The 24,941-nt window shown below is 36.9% G+C and overlaps 1 protein-coding gene across 1 annotated transcript; it reads right to left on the bottom strand.

The window, feature by feature from the left end:
* Positions 1 to 2,777: 2,777 nt before the first annotated feature.
* LOC131228030 (alpha carbonic anhydrase 7-like) lies at positions 2,778 to 15,964 on the bottom strand. Its single transcript, XM_058223855.1, has 7 exons — positions 15,768 to 15,964; positions 11,495 to 11,712; positions 6,048 to 6,154; positions 4,960 to 5,062; positions 3,366 to 3,536; positions 3,149 to 3,202; positions 2,778 to 2,996 (listed from the first exon to the last, which is right to left on the bottom strand). The coding sequence occupies exons 1-7, from the start codon at positions 15,847 to 15,849 to the stop codon at positions 2,907 to 2,909; spliced, it is 825 nt and encodes a 274-aa protein (XP_058079838.1). The 5' UTR covers positions 15,850 to 15,964; the 3' UTR covers positions 2,778 to 2,906.
* Between the last annotated feature and the right edge of the window lie 8,977 nt (positions 15,965 to 24,941).

Raw genomic sequence — 24,941 nt, 5'->3', positions numbered from 1 at the left:
GCGATCACATACATCGCAAATGCACATATGTGATCGTATATGTGTGTGGATTACATATGCCATTATGGCATATGCGATCCCATCGCAGTTATGCACATATGCAATCGCATTTGACAACATTGGAGATGAAATCCAAGGTCACGATAACAAAAATGAACAAAGTGTAGAAAATCATGCTAAGCTGTATAGCCTTAAGAATGCATACAACGTGTCCCCAATCAGCACTTAGCAGCTTCTGCTTTATGTGTTTTTGTTTTTTGTTTTGTTTTGTTTTGTTCTTTGTGTGTGTGTTTTGTTGTTGAAAGAGAAGTCTCTTGGCCTTTTTAACCAAGTGAAATTCTTCCCAGTGAGCTTCTTAGAAGTGATGGTCTTGGAAATTGTGTCAAACTTCAACATGCCTGTCTGATCATTAAACCTTAGATTAAAACTTTAGTATTCTTTTGTCTTGTGTCAAGGAATGTAATATTTTAGGCACAGATGCCAAGTTAGTCCTCCTGTCTTGTCCTCAACAAGATATGAAGCAACTAAGAGTTATATAACCAAGCCTCATAATATCTATCCACTAAGTTGATAATATTTCATACAAAGCGAGCACCAAGGCTGTGGGTGCTACTATATAACACCCCTACTTAAAACGCACCTCACATACATTTCATAACACAAGTCAGCATGTAGCATAATCATATGCATGAACTACAATGCGTGTGTTTAGACTGTCTTACTAAGTATGCAACCAGATCGCCTTTGACGTTTGTAAGGCCTCATGACACAACTTACATCAACATACGTGGGATTATCATGCCAGGGTTTTTTTTGAAAGACCCCCCCCTGCTAATTGCTAATTGACAAACATGCACGATACAAGGGTTGATTTATAAAAAGTATGTGATGAGGCCTCCCATTGCTTGATCTGGACTACTAGATGTGATCATCACATCGACCTTGGGTTATCTATTGGATTTCATCCTGATCTAATCTCAAACAAGTGAGCTCCACCCATAATAGATCCAATGGTCCAGAATCTACCCTGGATAAATCTATTAACGAAAGGTCAAATCCTCACCATCCGGTAGCTTCCTCATTCAATTAATATGGACTGGCGTATTTTCCTAACGAGTGTTCACATTGATAAAATCCTCCAATCAAAGGCAATTCTTGAAGATCACATGCAATCAAAATTGGGTCCCACATATTGGACGATCAAGATACAATTAGTATGAATCACCCATTTTCCTAGCAATTGATAAGATGGTTACGATGGTCCCATCAAAGCTATTTTTGACAAATACGTGAATATAATAAAATGAGCCTACAAGACGGATCCATCTTCTTAGTATTCGATTGGATGGTTAGGATGGTCAGTTCAAAGATCAAAACTGGGGCCACATGATAGGCAGTCTATATTGATTTTAGACCCAATTTCTTAAATAAATATTGGCCATGCATTTTTCCCAACAATTAATTGATGCAGGAGTATCCAACCCATGATTTTTGGGCCTATTTTGTAGTAGCTCAGACCCAAATATACGAGTCTTGAGGCTTGCATGACAATTGGTTGAGATTGATGATTTGAACAATTTCTGCAATATGCTGGAACCATCCTTTTTTTTTTTTTTGGTCATTGATGGGACGATTATAATGATCCACTCAACTGATTCCTTTTTAAGTACATGCAATTAAAAGTTGGGCCACATGATGGACGGTCGAGATCGAAGATGATATCTTTTTCCCCATTTTCCATATTTTTATTTCTTATTAATTAATTAATATGTGAATAAGTATAATCATACATTTGAACACCCATCATGTGGAGCCCACTTTTGTTTGCATGGCTTCGTTGAGAATCAGCTTGATTAGATCATCCTAACCATCCAATCAATAGTCCTTGTTCAGTGTAAAATAATACATCTGATTATTGATCTGGACCATCCATTTAAGAGAATCAGTGTAGGCATCATTATGGATCGTCCATCATGTGGGCCCCACTATTGAGTGCATGTATTTCTCAATAATGACTTGGATCAAATATTAAACTGGACCATCAGATCAATTGTTGGAAAAATGGTGATCCACACTGATTGTAGGTAAATGGATCTCTAATAATCAATCTGGACTGTCCATTAGATGGTGCCCCACTTTTGATTTCAATTGGTAATGAGTCTAACCATAAATCTGGATCGTCCATTATTTGGGTCCAGTCCCAATTTTGATTTCATGTATCCGTCCAGAATCACTTTCATCAGTCCATCCTAACCACTCAAAATCAATTGTTATGAAATTGATAGTTGTTATTGTTTGTAAATTTTAGAAACAATCAAATGCTAGAAAAATGGACAGTCCATATAGTTTGTAGAAAAATAAGCCTAATCATTCAACTGAACCATCCATTATGTAAGCCCCACTTTCGATTGTATATATTTCTCAAGAATCACTTGCCTTGGATCATCCTAACCTTCCGATCAGTTGTAGGGAAAATGGGTGATCCACAATCATTGTAGGTAAATGGATCTAATCATCAATCTGGACTGTCCATTAGGTGGTGTCCACTTTTGATTGCATGTTTCCCCATCTAATCTATTGGTAATAAAAAGGAGAATACACATTGATGGTAGAAAAATGAGTCTAACCATCAATCTGGATCGTCCATTATTTGGGTCTAGTTCCACTTTTGTTCCATGTATTCCTAAAGAATCACTTTCATCACTCCAATTATTATGAGATTGAGGGCTGGTATTGTTTGCAAAATTAAGAAACAAGAAAATAAGACTGCATGCATATCTAATTAAAATTAAACAAATTTATTTAGAATATGATCCAAAACAACCTTAATATAAATAAAATCATATGATATGGAAATCGCAGCATAAGCATTCTCAGTTTCCTAAGTGTAGATAGGAAATCTCTCACTAGCGGGAACCTGGTGTGCCAGTTGGAGTATAAAGCAAAACGGTTCTACCGTCCTGTGGTTGGACAGGCCTTGCATTTTCTTCACACCCCTATAACCAAAAACACAAATCCGAATTAGTAAAAATGAAAGCAGGCTGGGCCTGAAAAAAATAATCTTTAAGCAGTGGGGCCCATTCATCACTGGTATAATCAATCATTCCTTCTAAAATTGAATTGAAATCCAATAACAAGAAAAACTTACATCATGAACGGCTTCCCTCAGTATCCTCACTTGCTCTCTGGATACTGTCCTCACCTAAAAAAATATGCAGCAACTATACTTATTAGTCAAAATGCAGCAGCATAACATTTCACATGTTGTGCCACATGCATGAACTGATAGTAGTATTTCCCAGCTCGTGTGTACGGATGTGCGGTGAGAATGAGAGAGAAATGAGAAAGTGAGTAGTTATAGGTACCTTTTTAACTAAGGTCCAAATAACACCTTCGCTGCATGGGGGGACCGTAAGAGAGCCTATATATCTATAATATTTTCGGCTCCCAATTTTTATGTCCCTTGGATTAATGATTCCTGCATCTATTTCAGCACCCAATTCAGTCGTCTCAATGGGCATTACGTGAGGGATGATCTGCAAAAGGCAAATAAACCCTCTCTTCTTCAGCTTATAAACAATACATACATATAAAACTAGGAGGAAGGATTCGGGAAATACTTTCATTTGATGGGTCATCAGGAATCAACGGCCTGGATCAATTGAATTGAATTAAGCTGTTGGATCTTAGGCGATGAGTATGACGTGATCAATTGGATTTATGTTTGTGTTAAACCATGCATGCGGACAAGTACATCCAATTTAATTTTGTTTTGCTCCCTATACATGTAATAAAGTCTTTCATAGATACTATTTTGTAAAATATTTTAAAAAGAAAAGAAAAGAAAAAATAAAAAATCTGTAAGCTATAGACGTAATGGGAACTTCTCATTATATCGAGCTCTATGGGCCCCACCATGATGTGTGTTGGAGATCCACACTGTGCAATTGGCAGGTCCCATCTAGGTTAAGAGAGTCCCAAAAATAGCTATATCCAAAACTCAGGTGGGCCACAATCTTAAACCATGTACAATCGTGCCATATACAAAACTCAGGTGGGGCCCACTTGATTTTCATAATGGATGGGTTAGATGTCTGAATCATATCCGCACGAGTCCTATAAACCATCTAAGAAGGTTTCTATGGGTGGGCATCCATTCTCAACTGCTGTCTATTATGTGGCCTGATTTTAAGCCCATAGTCTACCATGGAAGGGTGCATCTAATTAATGGTGTGGATGTCCAAACACAGTACAATGGGCTCAGTAGAGCTCAATCTCATGAAAAGCTCCCATGAAGTTGACCTAATAGAACATTTTCCTGTTAAAAATATTTGAAATATCAAATATATTTGACCTTATAATTAAATACCAAGTTGAGTGATGAGGCAACTGCTCTATATATGGATCAACCCGACTCATACAATAATCATCACAAAAATGTATTTATCTGTATATAACCTGGACTTGTACCAAACTCAAGACAAACAATGTACTTATATCTATGAGGAATGCTCATGCTACCATAGCATTATAAGTTTGAGTCCTAATAGCATTTTGTTCACTTGGACAGTACAATCCATTCATCTGAAATGTTTGTTAGGTTCATAACACATTTCATGAGCTAATGTGGCGAAAACAGAATTATGAGATGATCCATCCATACATTATTTGACCTTATTTTCTATAACCATCCACTAAATGTGCATAGATTGAAATTGCGTTTTGCGATAAAACTAACTTGTTCAGCTCTTTTTTGAAGAAATGAGTGGTATCATGGACAAAATTATATTTTACTATTCTCAAAATACTTCTGAAATCATTTAAAATATCTTCTCATTTCCTTTTAATATTGAAAACTATCCCTCTGTGAAGTCGATTATGAAAATGAATGCATCCACCCATGTAGAAATATAAATATGTTTGAATGGTTATAGATAAAAGAAGGTAGGCCATATTCACCTTTTGGAGAAATGGGTCTGGTCTCCCAAATTTGTAAGTGATTCCAACCACTGCAAGTTTTCCCTCGTTATTTTCGTGAACCATGTGCAGCTCCATGTGATACCTACACAAAGGACACATCACATTTTATTTTCAGTTTAGCAAAATTAATACAATTCCATTGTCGGATGATGTTGGCCCATTAAATGGAATAGAGAGAGAAATGTGATAACATGGTGCACACATGTACAAGAGCCGGACGATTGATTACATGCCTTGAACCACGAATGAAGCAGATCCACTCATCAATGGACCAAAAAATTATTGATAAATGTCTTAAATCTGTCTGCCAATGACAAGTTCGATGCCATCGAGGAGGCTTCGATGTCATCGAAGTCAGCTCAATACTATTGGGATTTTTCGGAATAAATCGATTTGGTTGCTAGACACTTTAGGTGTCCTGCTCAATGCCATCGAAGTAAGTTTCGATGTCATCGATAAAATCTGAATTTTCGTACTTGGTCGTTGGAATGTTTTGGTATCATTTTGATGTCATTGAAGGTTTACTTTGATGACATGGAGTCCCATTGAAAGTCTCATCCAACGTATCACAAAATTATGCAGATTTGTGACTTTGCGGAATTTGTTTTCAATTTTGATTGGAATTCTCCTAAATGTTATATATATGAGTATAATCGGGATTGGAAGGTATCTAGAGCTTTCTATTCGTTCCTAAGGTTTCAAAGGACTTGTAAGGGAGATTCGAGGCTTATTCAAATTGGGTATTCTCTCTATCTCTTATAATTTATGTTTTCAAGTGTTTATTGTTGCTTTGTACCATAGTTTTTTCCTAAAAGGGTTTTTCTATGTTAAATTTAAAGTTTTTGCATTGTGTTGCTTGATACGATTGGGTTACTCCACCTGATTCATCTCCATGTGCTTCTGCGGTCCCCGACAAAAATCACACTAAATATTAAAACCATTGAGTCAGCAATTTAGACAGCGCGCGTGTATGTTTGAAGAGTCACTGTCATTCATTGTCATTCATTTCCTAAATGATGCAAAGAACAAAAAACAAGGGCGTGAATGAAATATGAGAAAAAGCTGACCTGGAGCCATTAAAGGTATGCTCAGAAGGTGAATGCCAGTGACACTGTTTTAGAGTGTAGTGGATCCCATTTATGATGATGCTACCTGCTCCCCTTTTCCATTTCAGCTGATTCAAACAAACATCTCTTTATTAAAAAAGAGAAAATAAAAAATTAAATACAATAAAGAAACTGATGGGACCTTTTATTAAAGGGAGCTGACATTATGGCCAGCTGTGCTTGTTTCAGGTTACATCCATTTCTCATTTTACCATTTTTATAAGATTCCAACGGCTTTTTTGGCTTCATTAGACAAAAACCACCCCCATAAAATTAAAATAAAGGTCATCAGCCACATTTTGACGAGTCTATATATTTAAATCAATTTCCTTCAAATCCCAATAATAGCCGTTAGCTTCTCTCTAAAAATGTTTAAAATACCCTTAATCAAATTTTCTTACTTGATTCTTTCCATCCTGACCATCTATCAGAATTCCATTGGCATTGTCCTACATCAGATGTGGCTATATATTTGCAGTATATTAATGGAAGGATTGGTCTATATTGTTGTCCATCATCTTAAAACATTCTAAATCCCTATCTACCAAATTTTTCGTAGTATAGATCACTATCCACTACCTCGAATGGTGTCGATCGTTGCTCATGTACTTCTAAATGGCTCAAAAAGCTGTTGATCTGCTTTTAAATGCTCCAAATCGTTAATCACTTTAGTGTTGAATTGTTTAGATCGCAGTTCACAATTTCGAAAAAGGTTAGAATAACTGTTCACCTACTTTTGAATAGTTCAAATCATTATCAACAGTGACTAATTTCAAATATATTTTCAAAAAAATGAGGTAACCAACATTACTAAATTTGATAGAAGGTGACAAAAAATAAAAATAAAAAAAATACACCCCTCTATGTATTTATTTAAAAAGAGGTAGCTCCATCTAATTAAGGCAAAAGTTGGTGGGCCGTTCATAAAATTCCCTTTTCAGTTTTGGCAATTGAAACAGTACATCCCCACAAGGAAAAGGGGTGTAAACAAACCCATTTGGGTTGGAGAGCTGATCACATACAAGCAACCGTACCACAACTTGGAGTACCTTCCCATCTTTCCCACCAACATACTACTCGGGTAGGAAACCATAAAAAGGATCTAAACTACTTGTGAGGTGTCCTACACCTGTTAGCCGTCCATTGATTCCAACAGTGTGGTCCACTTGATGGGCGGATTAGATTGATTTTTGTTTCAGGTAATCTTAACGGTGGGGACCACTGTTTTCATGGTACTGATGTTCTGCACAAATGAAAAGCTGCTGGAAAGATGATATGGTGTCCTCCATGTGATTACAAGCCATGGCATGTGTTGATATGGCAGCCATGTGCAAATATTCGAGGAGCATCACATGATGTAGTCCTCAATGTTGGATTCCGTAGGACGCGGATCAGGTGCGTGATATGTTTGGTGCTGTAGGGCACAACATGATCTACGTGTTTTATATCCATGCCGTTCATCCACTTTGTCCCCTCATTTAAACGGAAATGGATTGGTTATTCCCCCTGCCACTAACCAATTGCTAGTGGTCGGTGCTCTGTGGGATCCACCATGATGTATGTGTTTCATCCATGCCGTCCACCCATTCTTCAAGATCATTTTATGTTATGAGTCCAAAAATGAGGTTGATCCAAATCTCAAGTGGACCGCATAGTGTTGATTGAACGCCTACCATTAAAAACTTCTTGGGGCCACAAAAGTTTTGGGTCAAGCTGATATATATATTTTCCCTTCATCCAACTCTGTATGACCTAATCAACAGGTTAGATGTCAAATAACCATTACAGTGGGCCCTAGGAGTTTTTTAACGGTGGACATTCAATCACTACTGTTTTCCCATGGTGTGGTCTACCTTAGATATATATCTACCTCATTTTTGGGATCAACTCGTAATATTATCTTTCAAAATGGATGGACGGCGTGGATAAAACACATACATCATGGCGGGGTCCACATAGCACCGACTACTAGCCACGGGCGTATGAACCCAACAATGAAGCAAATCCGAAACTCATGGTCGGATGCATATATTTGATGGGTCCGACATATATACATAGCATGTGGGCTCCAAAATTTTCTGACTTTACAACTTAAAAGAAAAACAATATATGAGGGTAATTTGGTAACTTTCCTTCTCAGAAAGCACCTCCCCCTTATCTTGAATAGTATGGGGATTCTTTAGTAAATATGGGATTTATGAAAAAAAAAAGAAGCCAAAAAGATGGACTTGGTATTTTCACCAAACTCTCTTGACATTTGCTTACACTCATTTTTCATTATAGTAATAATTGTTAGGGCATCACAAAAAATGCATTGTGGAACTTTCTTCTACATTTGTAAATTACAAGTGGTCCCCACCAAAGTGTTTCCCATTCAACCTGTCCAGCAGGGTCACCCCACCATGAAAAAGACACAAAAATCACAGTTGAAAGTCTTGTCGTCAATTATTCTTTCAAGGGTGGGTCCTACTTGGTTATTGAATTGCATGATTTTTTGGCGTCACATTTCTTGGTGGGACAACCTTGTTATACAGATTGGATGCCATACAACCACCCTAATGGGCCCCACATCAACCGCTCTAGGGTGCAACTAGGTGCAAGAGAACAAAAAAAGGAAAGCATAAACAGGAGACAGATTATAGTAAATAATTTGTAAGATCAAGTTGTTGGTCTTGGTAAATCCTTTTAATGTTTTGAAACCAGCGGTCTAGTCCAAGCCAGATTGGGTCCAACTCGGTTAGTCCAAAACTAAATTAATTAAAAATATTGAGAAAATAAAAAGGCAATGATTTTTATTTTCACGAACTTAGTTGAACGGTTCAATAGAAAAACACATTAGACCCACAAGGCAACCCCAAATCAAAAACAAGTCATATAGTGACCTAGAACAGAAAGGGCCACCAGTACAGGTCATTTCCCCACAGCTAGTGGATTGGTTTGGTTTTCATAATTTTCAATTGATTATGGTTCTCAAATAGGTTTTAGACATTAAGGGTAAATTGGTCATTTGGATCATTGTAAAATCTTTTTTATGTAAACTATTTAGCACTGGTAAAGAGTTTCACAGGTAATCTGCTTCATTATTTCATGTCTTTCCTAAGTAAATAGTTTTCTATGCTAGGTATTGATAAGTTAATTGTTATGAATTTGAAAAAAATAAAAATAAAAATTGTTGGACTATAAAGACTTTAGAGATGACATAAAGTAAGATCTTAATACTCCTTTTGTGAAACACATGATGGTGCAGAGTGATTAATAAATTAGTAAGTTTGTGTAACACATGATAGAGCAAAGTGAATATTACAATATTGAGATTTTTATTTTCCCCGAACTTAGTTGAACAGTTCGATAGAAAAACACATTGGAATCACAAGGCAACCCCAAATCAAAAACAAGTTATATAGTGACCTAGAACAGAAAGGGCCACCAGTACAGGTCATTTCCCCACAGCTAGTGGATTAGTTCAGTTTTCAAAATTTTCAATTGATTATGGTTCTCAAATAGGTTTTAGACATTAAGGGTAAATTAGTCATTTGGATCATTGTAAAATCTTATTTACGTAAACTATTTAGCACTGGTAAAGAGTTTCACAGGTAATCTGTTTCATTATTTCATGTCTTTCCTAAGTAAATAGTTTTCTATGCTTGGTATTGATAAGTTAATTGTTATGAATTTGAAAAAAAAGAAAGAAAAATGTTGACTATAAAGACTTTAGAGATGACATAAAGATCTTAAGACTCCTTTTGTGAAACACATGATGGTACAAATTAAAAGATACATTAGTAAGTTTGTGAAACACATTATAGTGGAGAGTGATTAATAAATTAGTGAGTTTTTGTAACACATGATAGAGCAAAGGGAATATTACAATAGTGAGACTTTTATTTTCCCGAACTTACTTGAACGGTTTGATAGAAAAACACATTGGACTCACAAGGCAACCCCAATTCAAAAACAAGTTATATAGTGACCTAGAACAGAAAGGGCCACCAGTACAGGTCATTTCCCCACAGCTAGTGGATTAGTTTGGTTTTCAAAATTTTCAATTGATTATGGTTCTCAAATAGGTTTTAGACATTGAGGGTAAATTGGTCATTTGGATCATTGTAAAATCTTATTTATGAAAACTATTTAGCACTGGTAAAGAGTTTCACAGGTAATCTGTTTCATTATTTCATGTCTTTCCTAAGTAAATAGTTTTCTATGCTTGGTATTGATAAGTTATTGTTATGAATTTTTAAAAAAAAGAAAAAAAAGAAAAAAAAAAGAAAGAAAGAAAAATGTTGACTATAAAGACTTTAGAGATGACATAAAGTAAGATCTTAATGCTCCTTTTGTGAAACACATGATGGTACAAAGTAAAAGATAAATCAGTAAGTTTGTGAAACACATGATGGTGCAAAGTGATTAATAAATTACTGAGTTTGGGTAACACGTGATAGAGCAAAGTGAATATTACAATAGTGAGATTTCATAAGGGGCTAAATTGTTTGTAATTAGGGTTGCGTGAATTTTTCATAACCTTGACATGGCCAAATAAAAAAAATTACTGTGTACTGTGTACGTATGTCAGATGTGAGACATGTAGTAAAAAAAAGGACAAAAATGTCATTTCACCCAAAAAAATAAATCTTAATTTTTCACTATGGGCTTCACTTTTAATACACGCACCTAATAGTTTTCATCGGGCCATGTCAAGAGTTAGAGGGGATTTCAAGATACAAGCAATTTGTGTCCATTTAATATCATCTAAATGACCTCAAGAACACGAGTATGCGTTTGAAATTATCATTCCTTTTGTAAAACACATGATAGTGCTAAGCGAATGTTATATTAATGAGTTTGTGAAACACAAGATGGTGTATTGGTGAGTTTGTGAAAAACATGCATGTAACACTTTTCATTAGACCATGTGAAGGGTTACAGGCAATTCGTGTCCATTTAATATCATCTAAATGACCCCTGAGATATATAGGTATGTGTTTGAATTATCACTCCTTTTATGAAACACATGATAATGTAAAGTGTATCCTCTATTAGTTAGTTCGTGAAACACATGATGGTGTAAAGTGAATAATATATTATAGAGATTTCATAGAGAAGCAAAGTCTCCATTATATAATCCTAACATGGTTCAATGAAAAAGCGTTATCCTTATTTCACCTAAAAGACATAGTTTTTCAGGGAGGGATTCACCTTTGATACATTCATGTAATACTTTTGATTGAACCATATTAGGAGTTTTGGTTTTGAGTCAATTCATTATCCATTTAATATCATTCAAATGACTCCTGAGATATAGGTATGTGTTTGAAATTATCACTTGTGTGGGGTGAAAAAGAAAATGAAGTGGACAATGGAAGAATCTGCCAAAGGAAGAAGCCAAGACAAGATTAAAATAAGATTACCATAATATCATGACCCCTGTTCATGACAAAAGCATGATCTGGCTTGTATTTCCTGTGTAATCTGCCCAAATGAGGCATGATTTCGACCCTGTGGTTGAGAAGATCGATGGGAGACTGCATGTTTCCATTATCACATATTCTCCACTCTGGATTTATCTCTCCCCAGCGTTCAGGTCCTTTGCCGGTTCCATTTAAATAATCAAAGGCATGCTCGTCCTCTTTTTTTTTTTTTTTTTCATCATAAATATTCAAGAAGGCATGTGTCAGAAGGGACAAAGGAAAAATATAAAAATAACAAGAAAAATCGAAAAACGATATAGAGAAGAAAAGGGTGGAAAGGAGACAGAGACCCCTTATTAAGTTGTGGCGTTTAATCCAACTAAAATATTTGGGATGTGGATTGCATTTCGACGGTGTTTTGTGGGCCCTACTATGATATATGTGTTTCATCCATCGGGTTCTTTCATTTATCTTAGGGCATGAGCCGAAAAATGAAGCAGATACAAATCTCAGGTGGATCACACCATAGGAAAAAAGTGGTGATTGAACGCCTACCAATAAAAACTTTCTAGGGCCTACTGTAATGTTTATTTGTCATCCAACCGTTTGTTAGGTCAATGAAAACATAAATATAATCTTGATCTGAAACTTTTGTAGTCCTTGAGAAATTTTCAAAGGTACACCTGAGATTTAGATCTATCTCAATTTTTGGCTCGTGCCTTAAAATGAGACAGCAGAATAAAAGGTCTGTGTGTATAAAACACCATACATCATGGTGGGCCCACATAACACCGTCTAGTAGCAAGTTGCTACTGACAGTGTCAGCAAGCAATGTGCATAAGAATGCCCGATACTCGCAGGGACCAATGAAATCCACCCATTCAATTGGTAGATATCAAAAACGAGTTTTTCCAGTTATATGCCATCTTAGAAAATCAAGCCATTCATTTCTCAGGTGGGCCACACGAATGGGTAGCTGTGGCCCACTTGAGTGAAATTGTTTATTTTTTCTTTAAAGTCAAAGATTTAAGCACTATTTACAACCTCATGGAAAACACAAATCTTATTCGAGACTTCTATATTTTGCACATGTGCCTGTGCGTCAATATCTATGGACATGTGTGGAATTAGCGGAACCTATGTCAAAATGGAACTTTTAACTCAGTGGATAAAATTAAAATGAGATCATCCAATGGGGGGAATTTTGGTCCATATTCATTTACATAAGATTAGTAATTTACAAAAACTAAGTCAGCAATGGTCAAATAGTCTGTGACAATAACAAGCTAGGGTCATTGGGCTCCATTCACAATGGACCATGATCTAAAGGGTCCATATCGATCTGGAGGAATTCATGTAACCGAGATTTCTGTGAGCCTATCATGATGCTTGTCTGAAATCCACTGTCCATCAATTCAACCAGTTATGTTATGACCTAAAGCCCAAAAATGAAACTGATCCAAAATTCACATGGGCCACAACAGAAGAAATAATAGAGATAATGCTCATAATTAAAACTTGAGGTCCACAAAAGTTATAAATTCTATCAATATTTATATTTTTCTTTTGTTATGGCAGGAATCAACATATGAATAGATTGGATGGCACATAAACATATGAATAAATTGGAATCAAAATATAAATAGATTGGATGGCACATGAACATATGAATAGATTTGAATCAACATATGAATAGATTGGATGGCACATAAACACCGCCATTGGTGTAAAAAAGGTTTACATGGTGGGCAATCACACTATTGCTTGTGGTGGGGCCCATTTCAGTTTTGGATCATAAAAGAATATGAGCATTATATGTAACTAAGGTTACTTAGTTATAAGAATTTTTGTAATCTCCAACGTGATCCAATTATAACATCATGCCAGTGTACAGTTGTCATATACGAGGCTTATAATAAGAAATAAAAATTTACCAAAATAAAATGATCATTTTACCTACCTCACTGGGTGGGCCACACAAATGATGAGTGCATGCTAGGTTTTTTACTCCATTACAGGAATCCCCTTTTAACTTCCCGGGAAGCGGATTGGCTGGTGTACCACACACCAGCTATACGGCTGCTGTAGGTACGTGTCGTGTAAGGACGAGCATTGACGCTCCTCGAGCTTGGAGTTGTACGAACGGTTCAAAAGAGATCAAAGTTATATAGCCTCACAGTGATGTATTTATTATATCTATGCCGTTCATCTATTTTTAGAGATCATTTTAGAGCATTATCCAAAAAATGAATCATATCCAAAGATCATCTGGACCACACCACAAATAGCAGTGGAGATAGTGATTTTCACCGTTAAACAACTCATAGGGCCCACCATAACGTTTATTTTCCATCTGATCTGTTCATAAGGTCACAAAGACCTGAATGAAGAGAAAAAACAAATTTCATATTAATCCAAAATTTCTGTGACCCCAACAAGAGTTTCAATGTTAGGCGTTCAATCCCCTAATGCTTTTTTCAGTGTGGCCAATTGATAATTGGATTTGTCTTATTTTTCGTCTAAAGCCTTAAAGACTATCTCACCAAATGGATGGGCAAATGGATGGGCGGTTTGGATACAACACATGCCTCGTGATCAGACCCACAAAACTTGCTGACGTCAATACAGCAGCTACTGATGTGAGGTACACCAGCCAATCCGCTTCCGAGAAAACCAGCTTGAAGTTAAAATAAGGAACCTAATGGAGAAGTATCGTTCTTTTTTCATCTGTTTTTTTTTTGTCCTCTTTCTCAGTTATATTTGAAAGGTGATATCGATAAAAAAATGAAATCGTCAACGTTCTTGATTTTATGAATAAAAATAACTCGGTACTTTGAACCGCGCCTTTGACAGGGCAAATGACGAAAATGACAACGGTCCTTTTTTAAAGCGTAGTTGACCGTTGTGAGGCCCACATGGTGTTGTGGTATGACATCTAGCCGTTCAAAAGGTGTATCACGACCATCCAATCCGTAGGCAGCTGAGATGTGAAGTAAGAGGTTATTGGGATGTTCATTGTTTTCTATGATTTTTGGAGTGTATCATAGGTGGGGTGCACCTGTTTGATGGGTTGGATATCATAAGCACCACATCACGTGGGCCCCAACTTACTCAACTCAATGTATTTATTTAAAAGTAGATGAAGGAGAATTTGGTCATTTCGCCATGTCCGAAGATCTGTACACAGATTCAAACTAGTAAGGCCTCTGTTTTACGAAATCAGGATTACAGACGAATTTTTTCTAGATATATATAATTCCTATCCTGAAATCAGAAACCCATTTCAAAACTGTGATTCCAAAAAAAAAAAATCGATGGGTTTTCATTAGAATATGGTTTCTGCATATCTTCTATGATGGATCAGAAAACCCATTTCAGAAACTTTCAAACAATGATAGAAATGATGAAAAAAAGAAAAAAAAGAAAAAAACAGAAATGTCATGGAAGATTTAACATTTTAAATCCGAGAGTTGAAACGGACAAAACTCATGTCATGAAAGAAAGAAAGATTTTAAATCCGAGAGTTGAAACGGACAAAACTCAGTGAGATATATGTCATGAAAGAAAGAAAGAAAGAAAAAAAAGAAAAAAACAGAAAACCCATTTTAAATCCGAGAGTTGAAACGGACAAAACTCATTTAATGATAGAAATGATGAAAAAATAAGTGCAAGCAAACAAAAGTCTGCAGCAGCCGCACAATTTATCAATGGCCTGGATTGATATGTTAGTTTAGCACTAATTAGAATTTTTTTTTTTTTAAATGGTGGTGATTCTTCAACTGTGGATGAATTATTTAGAACATTATACAGATGATGACATTAACCATCTGATTTTTCCCTTCGAATCTGAACCATTCACTGCTTTATTTTAACAATCCATTTGGTAGCCACTAAGTAGATGGTCAGGATTGCTTGGACAATATGATATTATATGCAATCTAACCCACAGTTTGGATGGTCTAGATTGTTGTACACCACTGTCCCATGTGAGAAAAATAAGCCACCACCATTTTCAAATGAGGCTAAACTAACACAGGAATCTCACCCAGTTACCAGAAGTACTAAAAAGAAAGAATATTGCAGAAATGATAAGGGCAACACACATAATCTCCATTTGAGAAATGACATTTACACCCTCTTTTTGAATGCATACATCCATTTACTATAATTTTTCCATTAGCAGAGCATATCCATTCAAACAATGCGTTGAGCAATGTCGAAGCTGATAGAGAGAGAGAGAGAGAGAGAGAGAGAGAGAGAGAGAGATTTTTACCTACTTCAGAAGAAGGAGTGCAGTTGAAGGGGAGGAGGAGAAGAGAGGAAATAAGGAGAAGATTGGTTTTTACTCCCCACATTTTTCTTTTCAGTGCTTCCAAATGTTTCTTTTTCACTCTTTTCACCCTCTCAAGGGGTTGTTTTCACTGCTTACCAGTATTTTCTCTCCTTTTCTCTCTTGAGAGCGGAGTGTGAAGAGCACTTCTATTTATAGAGCAGGCAGGACTGGTGCGGACTCTGATTAGGTACTAGTCTCGCCAATACCGAGCTCGGCACAGATAAGGCCTTTGAGGGGCCACCGTGGTGTATGGATTTTATCCCTACCGTCCATCCATTCTTTCATATAATTTTAGAATATAATCCCAAAAATAGATTCAAGGTTAAAGTGGACCACATAGTGGGATTAAATGCATACAATTGAAAACTTGTACGGGAGCACAGAAGTTTTAGATCAACCTGATATTTGTGTTTTCCCTTCATCCACGTCCATGTGACCTTATGAATAGGTTGGATGGTATATGAACATTACGGTGGGCCTTAGGAAGGTTTCGATGGTGGGTGTCATTATCACCACTGCTTCCTGTAGTGTGGTCCACTTGAGAATTAGATCTGCCTTGTTTTCGGGATAATGCCCGAAAATGATATGAAAAAATGGATAGACGGTGTGGATAAAATCAATACATCATGGTGGCCGCTCAAAGGCTCCCACATGTGCCGAGATTAGGACAAGTGGAGGTAGTACCCGATCGGCGTCCGGCCGGTGCCTTGCTTTGCGTGCAAATGACTTGTTCTGTCGATTAGCTGGCCAGGCCACCTGAATTTGTATTCCTTCCCTGCTTTTTTGGTCCCATATTTGGGAAGATCTATTATAGTAGAACATTAAGAATTGTGACAAATGGTAGATCCATCTCTTCCTAATACATTTGAGAGGGAAATAAATCGATCGGAGCCGTCCATAAAGTATGGTCTATCCTTGATGGCTCATGTTTCGAAAAAAAATGCCAAATAGGAAATTTTATCGGTCACACATTACTTGATGAATTTTCACCATTGAATCTCTTCATCTCACTCCACCTCTGTCTTTTATTGAGATGGATATAGGATAATCGGACATTTGTGTATTTGGAATAACTCTCCAAAAAAACATAATGGCAACTATATGGAAGACTCAATTGATGCACGTTGGAGTAATGTGAGTTTGTGAGTGTATGTGCGTTTTATTTCAGTGGTACTACATACCACCATACTATTTTTATTCCTATTAATATTATTCAATTAGAAAAGAAAGGGTATTCCAACACGAAAAATACCACCTTGCCTCTTTGTACGGAGAAGAGTTTGGCCTTTTCAAATTCTGGTTCCAGTGGTTAAAGTAAAGACATTCAAGATGAATAATCTCAGTTCTTACCATGTTTTCCATGGCTTCATGGATGATAAATAATATAAAGACAATAAGATATGTGGAAAAAAAAAGATAAAAGAAAACCATGACAATTCGAGGAGAGTAACTGGTATGGGAAACATGAATGCGAATTAACTGCGCTGCCTGTTCCAAGAAATTGGATGGGATTTGCTGCCTAAGCCCTTACCTGTACACTAGCCAAGTTAGCTCGCTCGACCCAACTCTACTCGAAAAAGCCGGATTTGACTTGGTTTGAAACTTAGTTCAAGCCGAGTTGAGCTATTTTTTTTTACCTACGGAAAATTTAGAACTGAGTTCAAGCTCAACTCAACTCGGGTCAAACCAGTACGGTAACTCAGTTACTTTGATATTGATATTGCTCACCAAGCGTTTGATGAAATAAATCAACGAAGTGTTGGTAGGTGTTTGATGAAATGCTCACCACGTGCGGTAACCAAGTGTTTGAGGTTGCCTACAAGGTGTTTGATGAAATACCCATAAACAGTCACTGCTATTTTCATACCATAAGAAATTGAAAGTGCACTCCATGTGTTTGTGAAAATGCCATAGGCTCGAATTAGCCTGATCTATTGACCGAACCGAGCCGAGCCAAGTTTGAGCTGGGGTCAGCTAAGTGGCTGAGCTGAGTCGAGTTATGCCAAGCTCAACTCGATTCGACTCATGTACACCTCTACCTACCAAGAAGTTCCTGCACTTATAGCTAATTTTAGGACTTGGAGACAAATAAAAAATAAACATGGTGAGGAAAGAAATGCCTACCAATGAAACCGTCCTATGGTCCACCTTTATAAGGTCATTTTCACTAGGATGAATTGAAAATACTTATTTAAAAAAAAAAAAAAAAAACCCTTATCCTGGTAAAAAAAACTTTTGTAGTCATTTGAATTTTTCAATTGTGGTCGTTCAATCTCCATTGTTTCATATCGCATGGCCCATTTACGTTTTGGATCCGCATCATTTTTTTACTATATTTATAAAATTAGCTATCGACTGGGATGGATGGGGTGGATTTACCACTAACATCAAGGTGGGCCTCATTTAGCTTCCTAGTAAGGAATTTCTTGCCTCCCTCTCCGTTGGTTTTGTCAGCTCATGTCACGATGATATAAGCCCAAAAATGAGGCAATCCAAAACTCAAGTGGGTCACGTGATTGAAAAAAGTGCTTTGAAACCTCCCTAGAACCACTGTGATTTTTATATGCCATTTTGTCGTTCATAAGGTCATCTTATTGAGACAATTTGAACACACAAAAACATTAGTCAAATCAAAAACTTTTGTGGCCCCATGAGTGTTTTAACATTTAATGTTCAATCCTTATTGTTTCCTATCATGTGGCCCACTTGAGTTTTGGATTTGCCTCGTTTTTGGGCTTATATCCTAATATAAGCTAGCAAAACAAATGAATTGAATGGATTTCTCACAAACATCACGATCGACCCCACTCGCTTACACATGAACTTCCTATGATGGGGTGTTGCATGCAGTCAGCATCCATGAAACATTCAGGCTACTCATCTAGTAGTCCCATCATAAAAATGTTGTGGTTGTTGGATCGCAGGTGGATCCCACTCAAGAGGCCTTAGTAGGCTTTCTGGTTATATTTGTTAGTTGTAGGTATTGTATATCTGACTTGGAGTCACCACTAACCAATTACTCATATTTTCATAATCAGGTAGACCATGTAAAAACCATAAGTTAATAAATAAGGGGATTTCCTATCTTATAACGGCTCATACTCTGCGACCAAGAATTTTAAGGAATCATTGTGATAAAGAGAGGATGTGATAAGCACTCTCTCTACCCATACAAACATACAGTCTATACTTCATAGGACAAGACGAAATATCAGGAATTGCATTAGTTCTTACGCACAGATGATGCAAATGTGTGTGGAATGCCATACAACGATGTGATGCATGCCTACCTCAAGCAATGGATTGTGATAGACTTCTCTCCCCGAACTCACCCATTTGGAGTAGTCGAAAGCCTAGTCGATTTGAGTTTTTGGCGGGTAGGATCTTGTATACCAGTAAGCCGCAGAGCATATATTCGTACTGACCAGATGAGCAAATGGGTTGGGAGTGAAGATGATGATTCACAATGCAGATGTAAATATGGATGAAGCTGAACAGATATAGGCGAGTGGATGGACGGGTTAATTTAAGTGGATCAGCTTGGTCTTTCGGATGGTTCAGGTGGCTACGGGTAAGGCTCAGCTTGGCTAACCTAGGTTAGAATGCTCCTCTCCTTTCACTCACTCTTCGAAGATCGGAGGAATGGAATAAGATTTTCAGAGAAGAGGAAGTTTCGAAGGAAGATGAGAGCTCGATAATGAAATTTGAAACGATGCTTATATCGGTCGAAGGAATGAAGCATCTATTAGGGCATCATTCCTATTTTGTTAGAATCGATATGAGTACATGTGTCAGCATGGAGTTCCTTCTTTGCTTTGATAAAATGCAACTGCGGCTTACGTTTTGCAACGAATAGGCTGAAGGCTGTTGGTCTCCTTGCGATGCGTATATGCAATTAATGCGATATTAATGAGGGGTCATACATCGCTGTCACCTTTCTACTGAAGGTACAACGACATGGGGGCAAATGTTCATCCCCATTATCGCCATACCTTGTTACTACCAATCAGAGAGAGTTACATATGATCTGTATGGATACATATGGTGCATTCAAAGATTTGTAGATATGTATGGAGAAGATTTCTCGATAAATGTAGCCAGGACGTATCAGGTGTTTCCGTGTGCTGCTTAAGCGGCCGATGGAAAAACGATCGTGCTTAAACTGTTACATGACAGGTGGCAAGAGGAGGAGCAAAGGAAGTAAAGAACGTGGGAAGCATTCAGATAACAGTAATGGAGAACAGTTAGCTCATTTTGTTGATTGGAAAACCATTCAGGACAGAGAAATGAACTGGAGTCTCCATGTGTGGAGTGATGACTCAGAGAGGCGTGCTCTTGAAAATTTGTTGTGAGAATAAAGAATTTTTCAGTTTATATTTATTTTTTAAATAATGATGTATGAACTTGTGTTGGATATTGGCTGATAGATGATTGAAACTTTTGACTGGATGCATGATGATTACTTAACTTTACTATTTATGATGATTATTATAGTTGTATATAATACTATCCCCTCCCCATCAAGTCACTCCATCGACTCTGTGACTAAGTTAAGTGAACTTAAGTTTCCATATTTGAGGTGTGACACTTCAATTTTTAAGCTACATCCATTTTTCAAGAGCTTTAGCCTCTAGTGATTAAACACTCTAAATTCGTAGAGCCTTATATCCTTTAGGCGATCACCCTATGATATTGTTTAGAAACCTTAACCCTATCTCTTATGGAGAGAGAATAAGAACTAAAGAAAAAAAGAAAAAGAAAAAAAGATAAGGAACGTCAAAGCCTTGGCCTTAAGATCCCTTGGGTGTTCCCTTATATAGAGATCCAAATGGGCTTTGTGCAAATGAGCCTTCTTATTTGAGTTGTATGTAACTCGTCACCTATCTCTTACATTTGAGAAGGTCTTCTTACACATGAACACGTAGCCCCAACACACGCTATCCTACATTCTTTCACATAATCATTATCATATCATCATATGGCCCTTGTTATATGAATTTTTGAAATGTAACAAAAGAATAAAAGAATTCTAAAATTCTAGGTTTTAGATGAATCTTACTAAGAATCCTCATTTATATATCGTCAAGTTTCTAAAAGCAAATATACAATATACAAAACAATACATACATTTGATTTATGTCATCTAATCTCTATGCAGTTTGATACGGTAGCCCTTCTCCTTATCACAATGTTTGATATAAGCATGCAATGCATATGAATCAAATTTCTCAACAAATGGCTTTAATCGATGTCCATTTGTTGAGAAATTTGATTCATATGCATTGTATCCTTATATCAAACATTCAGTTCCATGGGTGTATAGTGCAACCCTCACTGTTATATCAAAACAATACATACCTTTGATTTATGTCATCTAATCTCTATGTAATTGGACAATGCTAAACATTGAGTTCCATGGCTGTATAGTGCAACCCTGACTTACCACAATTAAAGGTCCACTTATCAATTTTCATGATATCATTGGTAACCAACAAGAGCATTCCGGATAACCAAACCTAAACCGAAACTTACCTTACCGTTTAGCCTTTTTATTCTTCCAGCTTTTGATTTTTTCTATTGATGGCTTCACGATGCGTCAATCTTTTAAAAGATCTTTAATAGGTAGCCATTTTCGATGACAACTATTTTTTAACTGGATATTCTTCTTCTTCTTCTTCTTCTTCTTCTTCTTTTTGCAATGAACATGATAGACAAATTCCCCAAGCTGGTTCCTTCCAAGCTTAATGATTACCAAATTAATAATTCAATATCGAACTGAGACCTTAATGTGTAAGGTAAATGTGACATGCGAAATCATAACTCAATCAATGTTTAAAACTTCTAATCACAGATTAATAATTCGAACTTAACTGTGAAATCTAACAGATAACTGAATCCAAAAGTCATAAATCACCAACATTATGTATCTTATATGTCTAAATTAAGAATGTTATTCAAAATCACCCGAATTTACAAGAATTTCCAGAAAAAATTTAAAAAAATTTCACAATTTTTGCTCAAGACCGAGAAAACATTGATTAGGTAACCTAATCTCTCATCTCCAACCTAAAATCTACATTATCCTCAATGTAAAAGATATAAGCATGTAATACACATGAGACAACGAAAGTAAAAGAGAAGTGATGGAAAGATAGTACTTGATGAGGAAATTGAACAACTTTTCCAAAGAGATCTCAGTGTGAAAGTGGGTCAGCACAAGAGTTAAACCAATAAAAAGCAACCTATCCTAGAACAACTGGAAAGCAAACTATCCTAACGGCATAAAGCCGACTATCCTAAAATGATAAAAAGCAAACTACCCTAGTCTTATGAAAGCAGTAACCTACCTATACCGCCATCAAACTAGGAGATCAATCCTGGTACACAAGATCCGTTAGAGGTATGAACATGTCCTCTGAATCAAATTTTTTAACAAATGACTATAATCGATGTCCATTCACTTTAAACTCATTGCCATTATTGGGATTTCGAATATCGACAGCCCCTTAATGATAAACATTGATAATGGTGAAAGGGCCGGTCTAATGAGATTAGAGCTTACCCGGAAAGATATGTAACCGTGAATTATACAAAATGACTTTCTGACCTAGCGTGAATAATTTTCACAGAATGTGTTGGTCATGAAACGCCTTCATCCTGTCCTTTTAAATTCTCGAGTTTTCATATGCATCGTTCCGGATTTCTTCAAGTTCATTTAACTGAAGTTTGCATAGCGAGCCAGCGTTGTCCAGATTGAAGTTCAGATTTTTGATCACCCAGTAGTCTCTATGTTCTAACTCCATAGGTAAGTGGCAAGCTTTCCCATAGACAAGTCTAAAGGGAGACATTTTAATAGAGGTTTTCAATGCATTACGTTAAGCCCATAAAGCATCGGTCAATTGGATTGACCAATCCTTATGATCAGGGTTAATCGTTTTCTCCAAAATATTTTTGATCTCCCTATTGGAAATCTCAGCTTGCCCACTTGTTTTTGGGTAGTATGGAGTGCTCACCTTATGAGAGATACCATATTTCTTCATTAAATTCTCGAATGGCCTGTTACAAAAAATGTAAGCCCCCATCACTAATGATAGCTCGAGGCATTCCGAACCGGGAAAGGATGCTCTCTTTTAAGAATTTAATGACCATGTGATGGTCATTGTTCTAACATGGAATCGCTTTAACCCATTTAGTGACATAGTCTACAGCGAGCAAAATATATAGATTTCCAAAGGATTGGGGGAATGGTCTCATGAAATCGATGCCCCAACAATCAAATGCCTCTATGATAAAGATGTGGTTCAAGGGCATCATATTTCGATGGGATAACGCTCTCAATTTCTGACAATGCTCACAAGCTTTGCAAAACTCATGAGTGTCCCTAAACATAGTGGGCCAGTAAAAGCCACACTGCAGAATCTTGGCCGTGGTCTTTTTAGAAGAAAAGTGACCACCACAGGCTTGAGAGTAACAAAAGGAGATGACACTCTGATGCTCATCGTCTGACACACATCTCCTTAAGATTTGGTCTGGACAATATTTAAACAAATACGGATCGTCCCAGAAGAAGTTACGCACCTCGGTGAAAAATTTCTTCTTATTTTGCATAATCCAATGTGTCAGAGTGAAACTTGCGGAAAGATAATTGGCAATATCAACAAACCAAGGTGAATAAGAGACTTTGAACAATTGTTCGTTAAGGAACATGTCATTGATATGTGTCATCTCAGGGAAATTAGGGAGATCAAGGTGAGACAGATGGTCAGCCACTGTGTTTTCTACTCTTTTTTTAATCTTTTATTTCTAAATCAAATTCTTGGAGTAGGAGGATTCATCTTATCAGATGGGGCTTAGCATCATTCTTAGAAAGAAGATACTTGAGCGCCGCATGATCTGTGTAAATGATGATCTTGGATCTGATCAAGTAGGACATAAATTTATCCAGAGGAACACTACGACTAAGAGTTCCTAGTCCGTACTCGAGTAGTTCACTTGGGCAGGATTTAAAGTTCTACTTGCGTAATGAATAATGTAGGGCTTCTTTTCTTTTCTCTGGCTTAAAACTGCCTCGAAAGCATAGTCAGACATGTCACACATAAGTTCAAAATGAAGGCTTTAGTCGGGTGACTACATGGTAGGTGTAGTGGTCAACATACCCTTAAGCTTATGAAAAGCTTCCTGGCATTGCTCAGTCTACTCGTATGGTGCATCCTTTTGAAGTAGATTACATAAAGAACGAGAGAAGAGACTAAAATCCTTTATGAATCTTCTATAAAACCCGGCGTATCCTAAAAAGGATCGCATGTCTCTTATGTTCTTGGGTGGAGGTAGGTTAGAGATAAGATCAAATTTTGCCTTATCTACCTCGATTCCTTTGGACGAGATGATATGTCCAAGGACAATTTCCTTACAAACCATGAAATGACACTTCTCCCAAATTGAGTACCAAATTCTTTTCTTCACATCTTTTCAGCACACATTTAAGACTCTCTAAGCACTCGCTGAAAGATGGACCGAAGACAGAGAAATCGTTCATGAAGACCTCTAGATATTGCCCTACCATATAAAAAAAAATACTCATAATGCATCGCTGAAAAGTGGCGAGGGCATTACATAGTTCGAATGGCATCCTTTGGTAAGCAAAGGTGTCGTAAGGATATGTAAATGTAGTCTTTTTCTGATCTTCAAGGGCTATCTCTATCTGATTGTAACCCGAATACCCGTGAAGGAAACAATAATAAGAATGACCAACTAGCCTTTCCAAAATTTGATCAATGAAGGACAAAGGAAAGTGGTCATTCCTCGTGACGTTATTCAACTTCCTATAGTCAATGCACATTCTTCAACCAGTAGTAACTCTAGATGGCACGAGTTCATTATTGGCATTGGCTACGATGGTGATTCCAGACTTCTTAGGAACCACCTGAGTTGGACTCACCCATTGACTATCGGATATAGGGTATATGATACCCATATCAAATAGTTTAAGAACCTTAGCTTTAACCACTTTCTTCATGTTTGGATTTAGTCTACGTTGTGATTGCCAAGAGGTTTTCGCATTATCCTCGAGATAAATGCGGTGAGTACAAATCAAATGGTCAATTCCCTTGAGGT

This window comes from Magnolia sinica, chromosome 15 (genome assembly GCF_029962835.1).
Source record: "Magnolia sinica isolate HGM2019 chromosome 15, MsV1, whole genome shotgun sequence".
NCBI classification, from domain to species: domain Eukaryota; kingdom Viridiplantae; phylum Streptophyta; class Magnoliopsida; order Magnoliales; family Magnoliaceae; genus Magnolia; species Magnolia sinica.
The sequence above is the reverse complement of the archived record's forward strand: the minus strand, read 5'-3'. Positions and strand labels throughout refer to the sequence as shown.

What these genes read in the sequence shown, in the direction of transcription:
- LOC131228030 (XM_058223855.1), bottom strand. Translation starts at nt 15,849, where the DNA reads ATGTGGGGAGTAAAAACCAATCTTCTCCTTATTTCCTCTCTTCTCCTC. An exon ending in CACTCCTTCTTCTGAAGTAG is followed by an intron (nt 11,713 to 15,767) that starts GTAAAAATCTCT and finishes AAAAAAAAAAAG; the next exon opens with AGGACGAGCATGCCTTTGAT. An exon ending in CATACCTTTAATGGCTCCAG is followed by an intron (nt 5,063 to 6,047) that starts GTCAGCTTTTTC and finishes TCCTTTGTGTAG; the next exon opens with GTATCACATGGAGCTGCACA.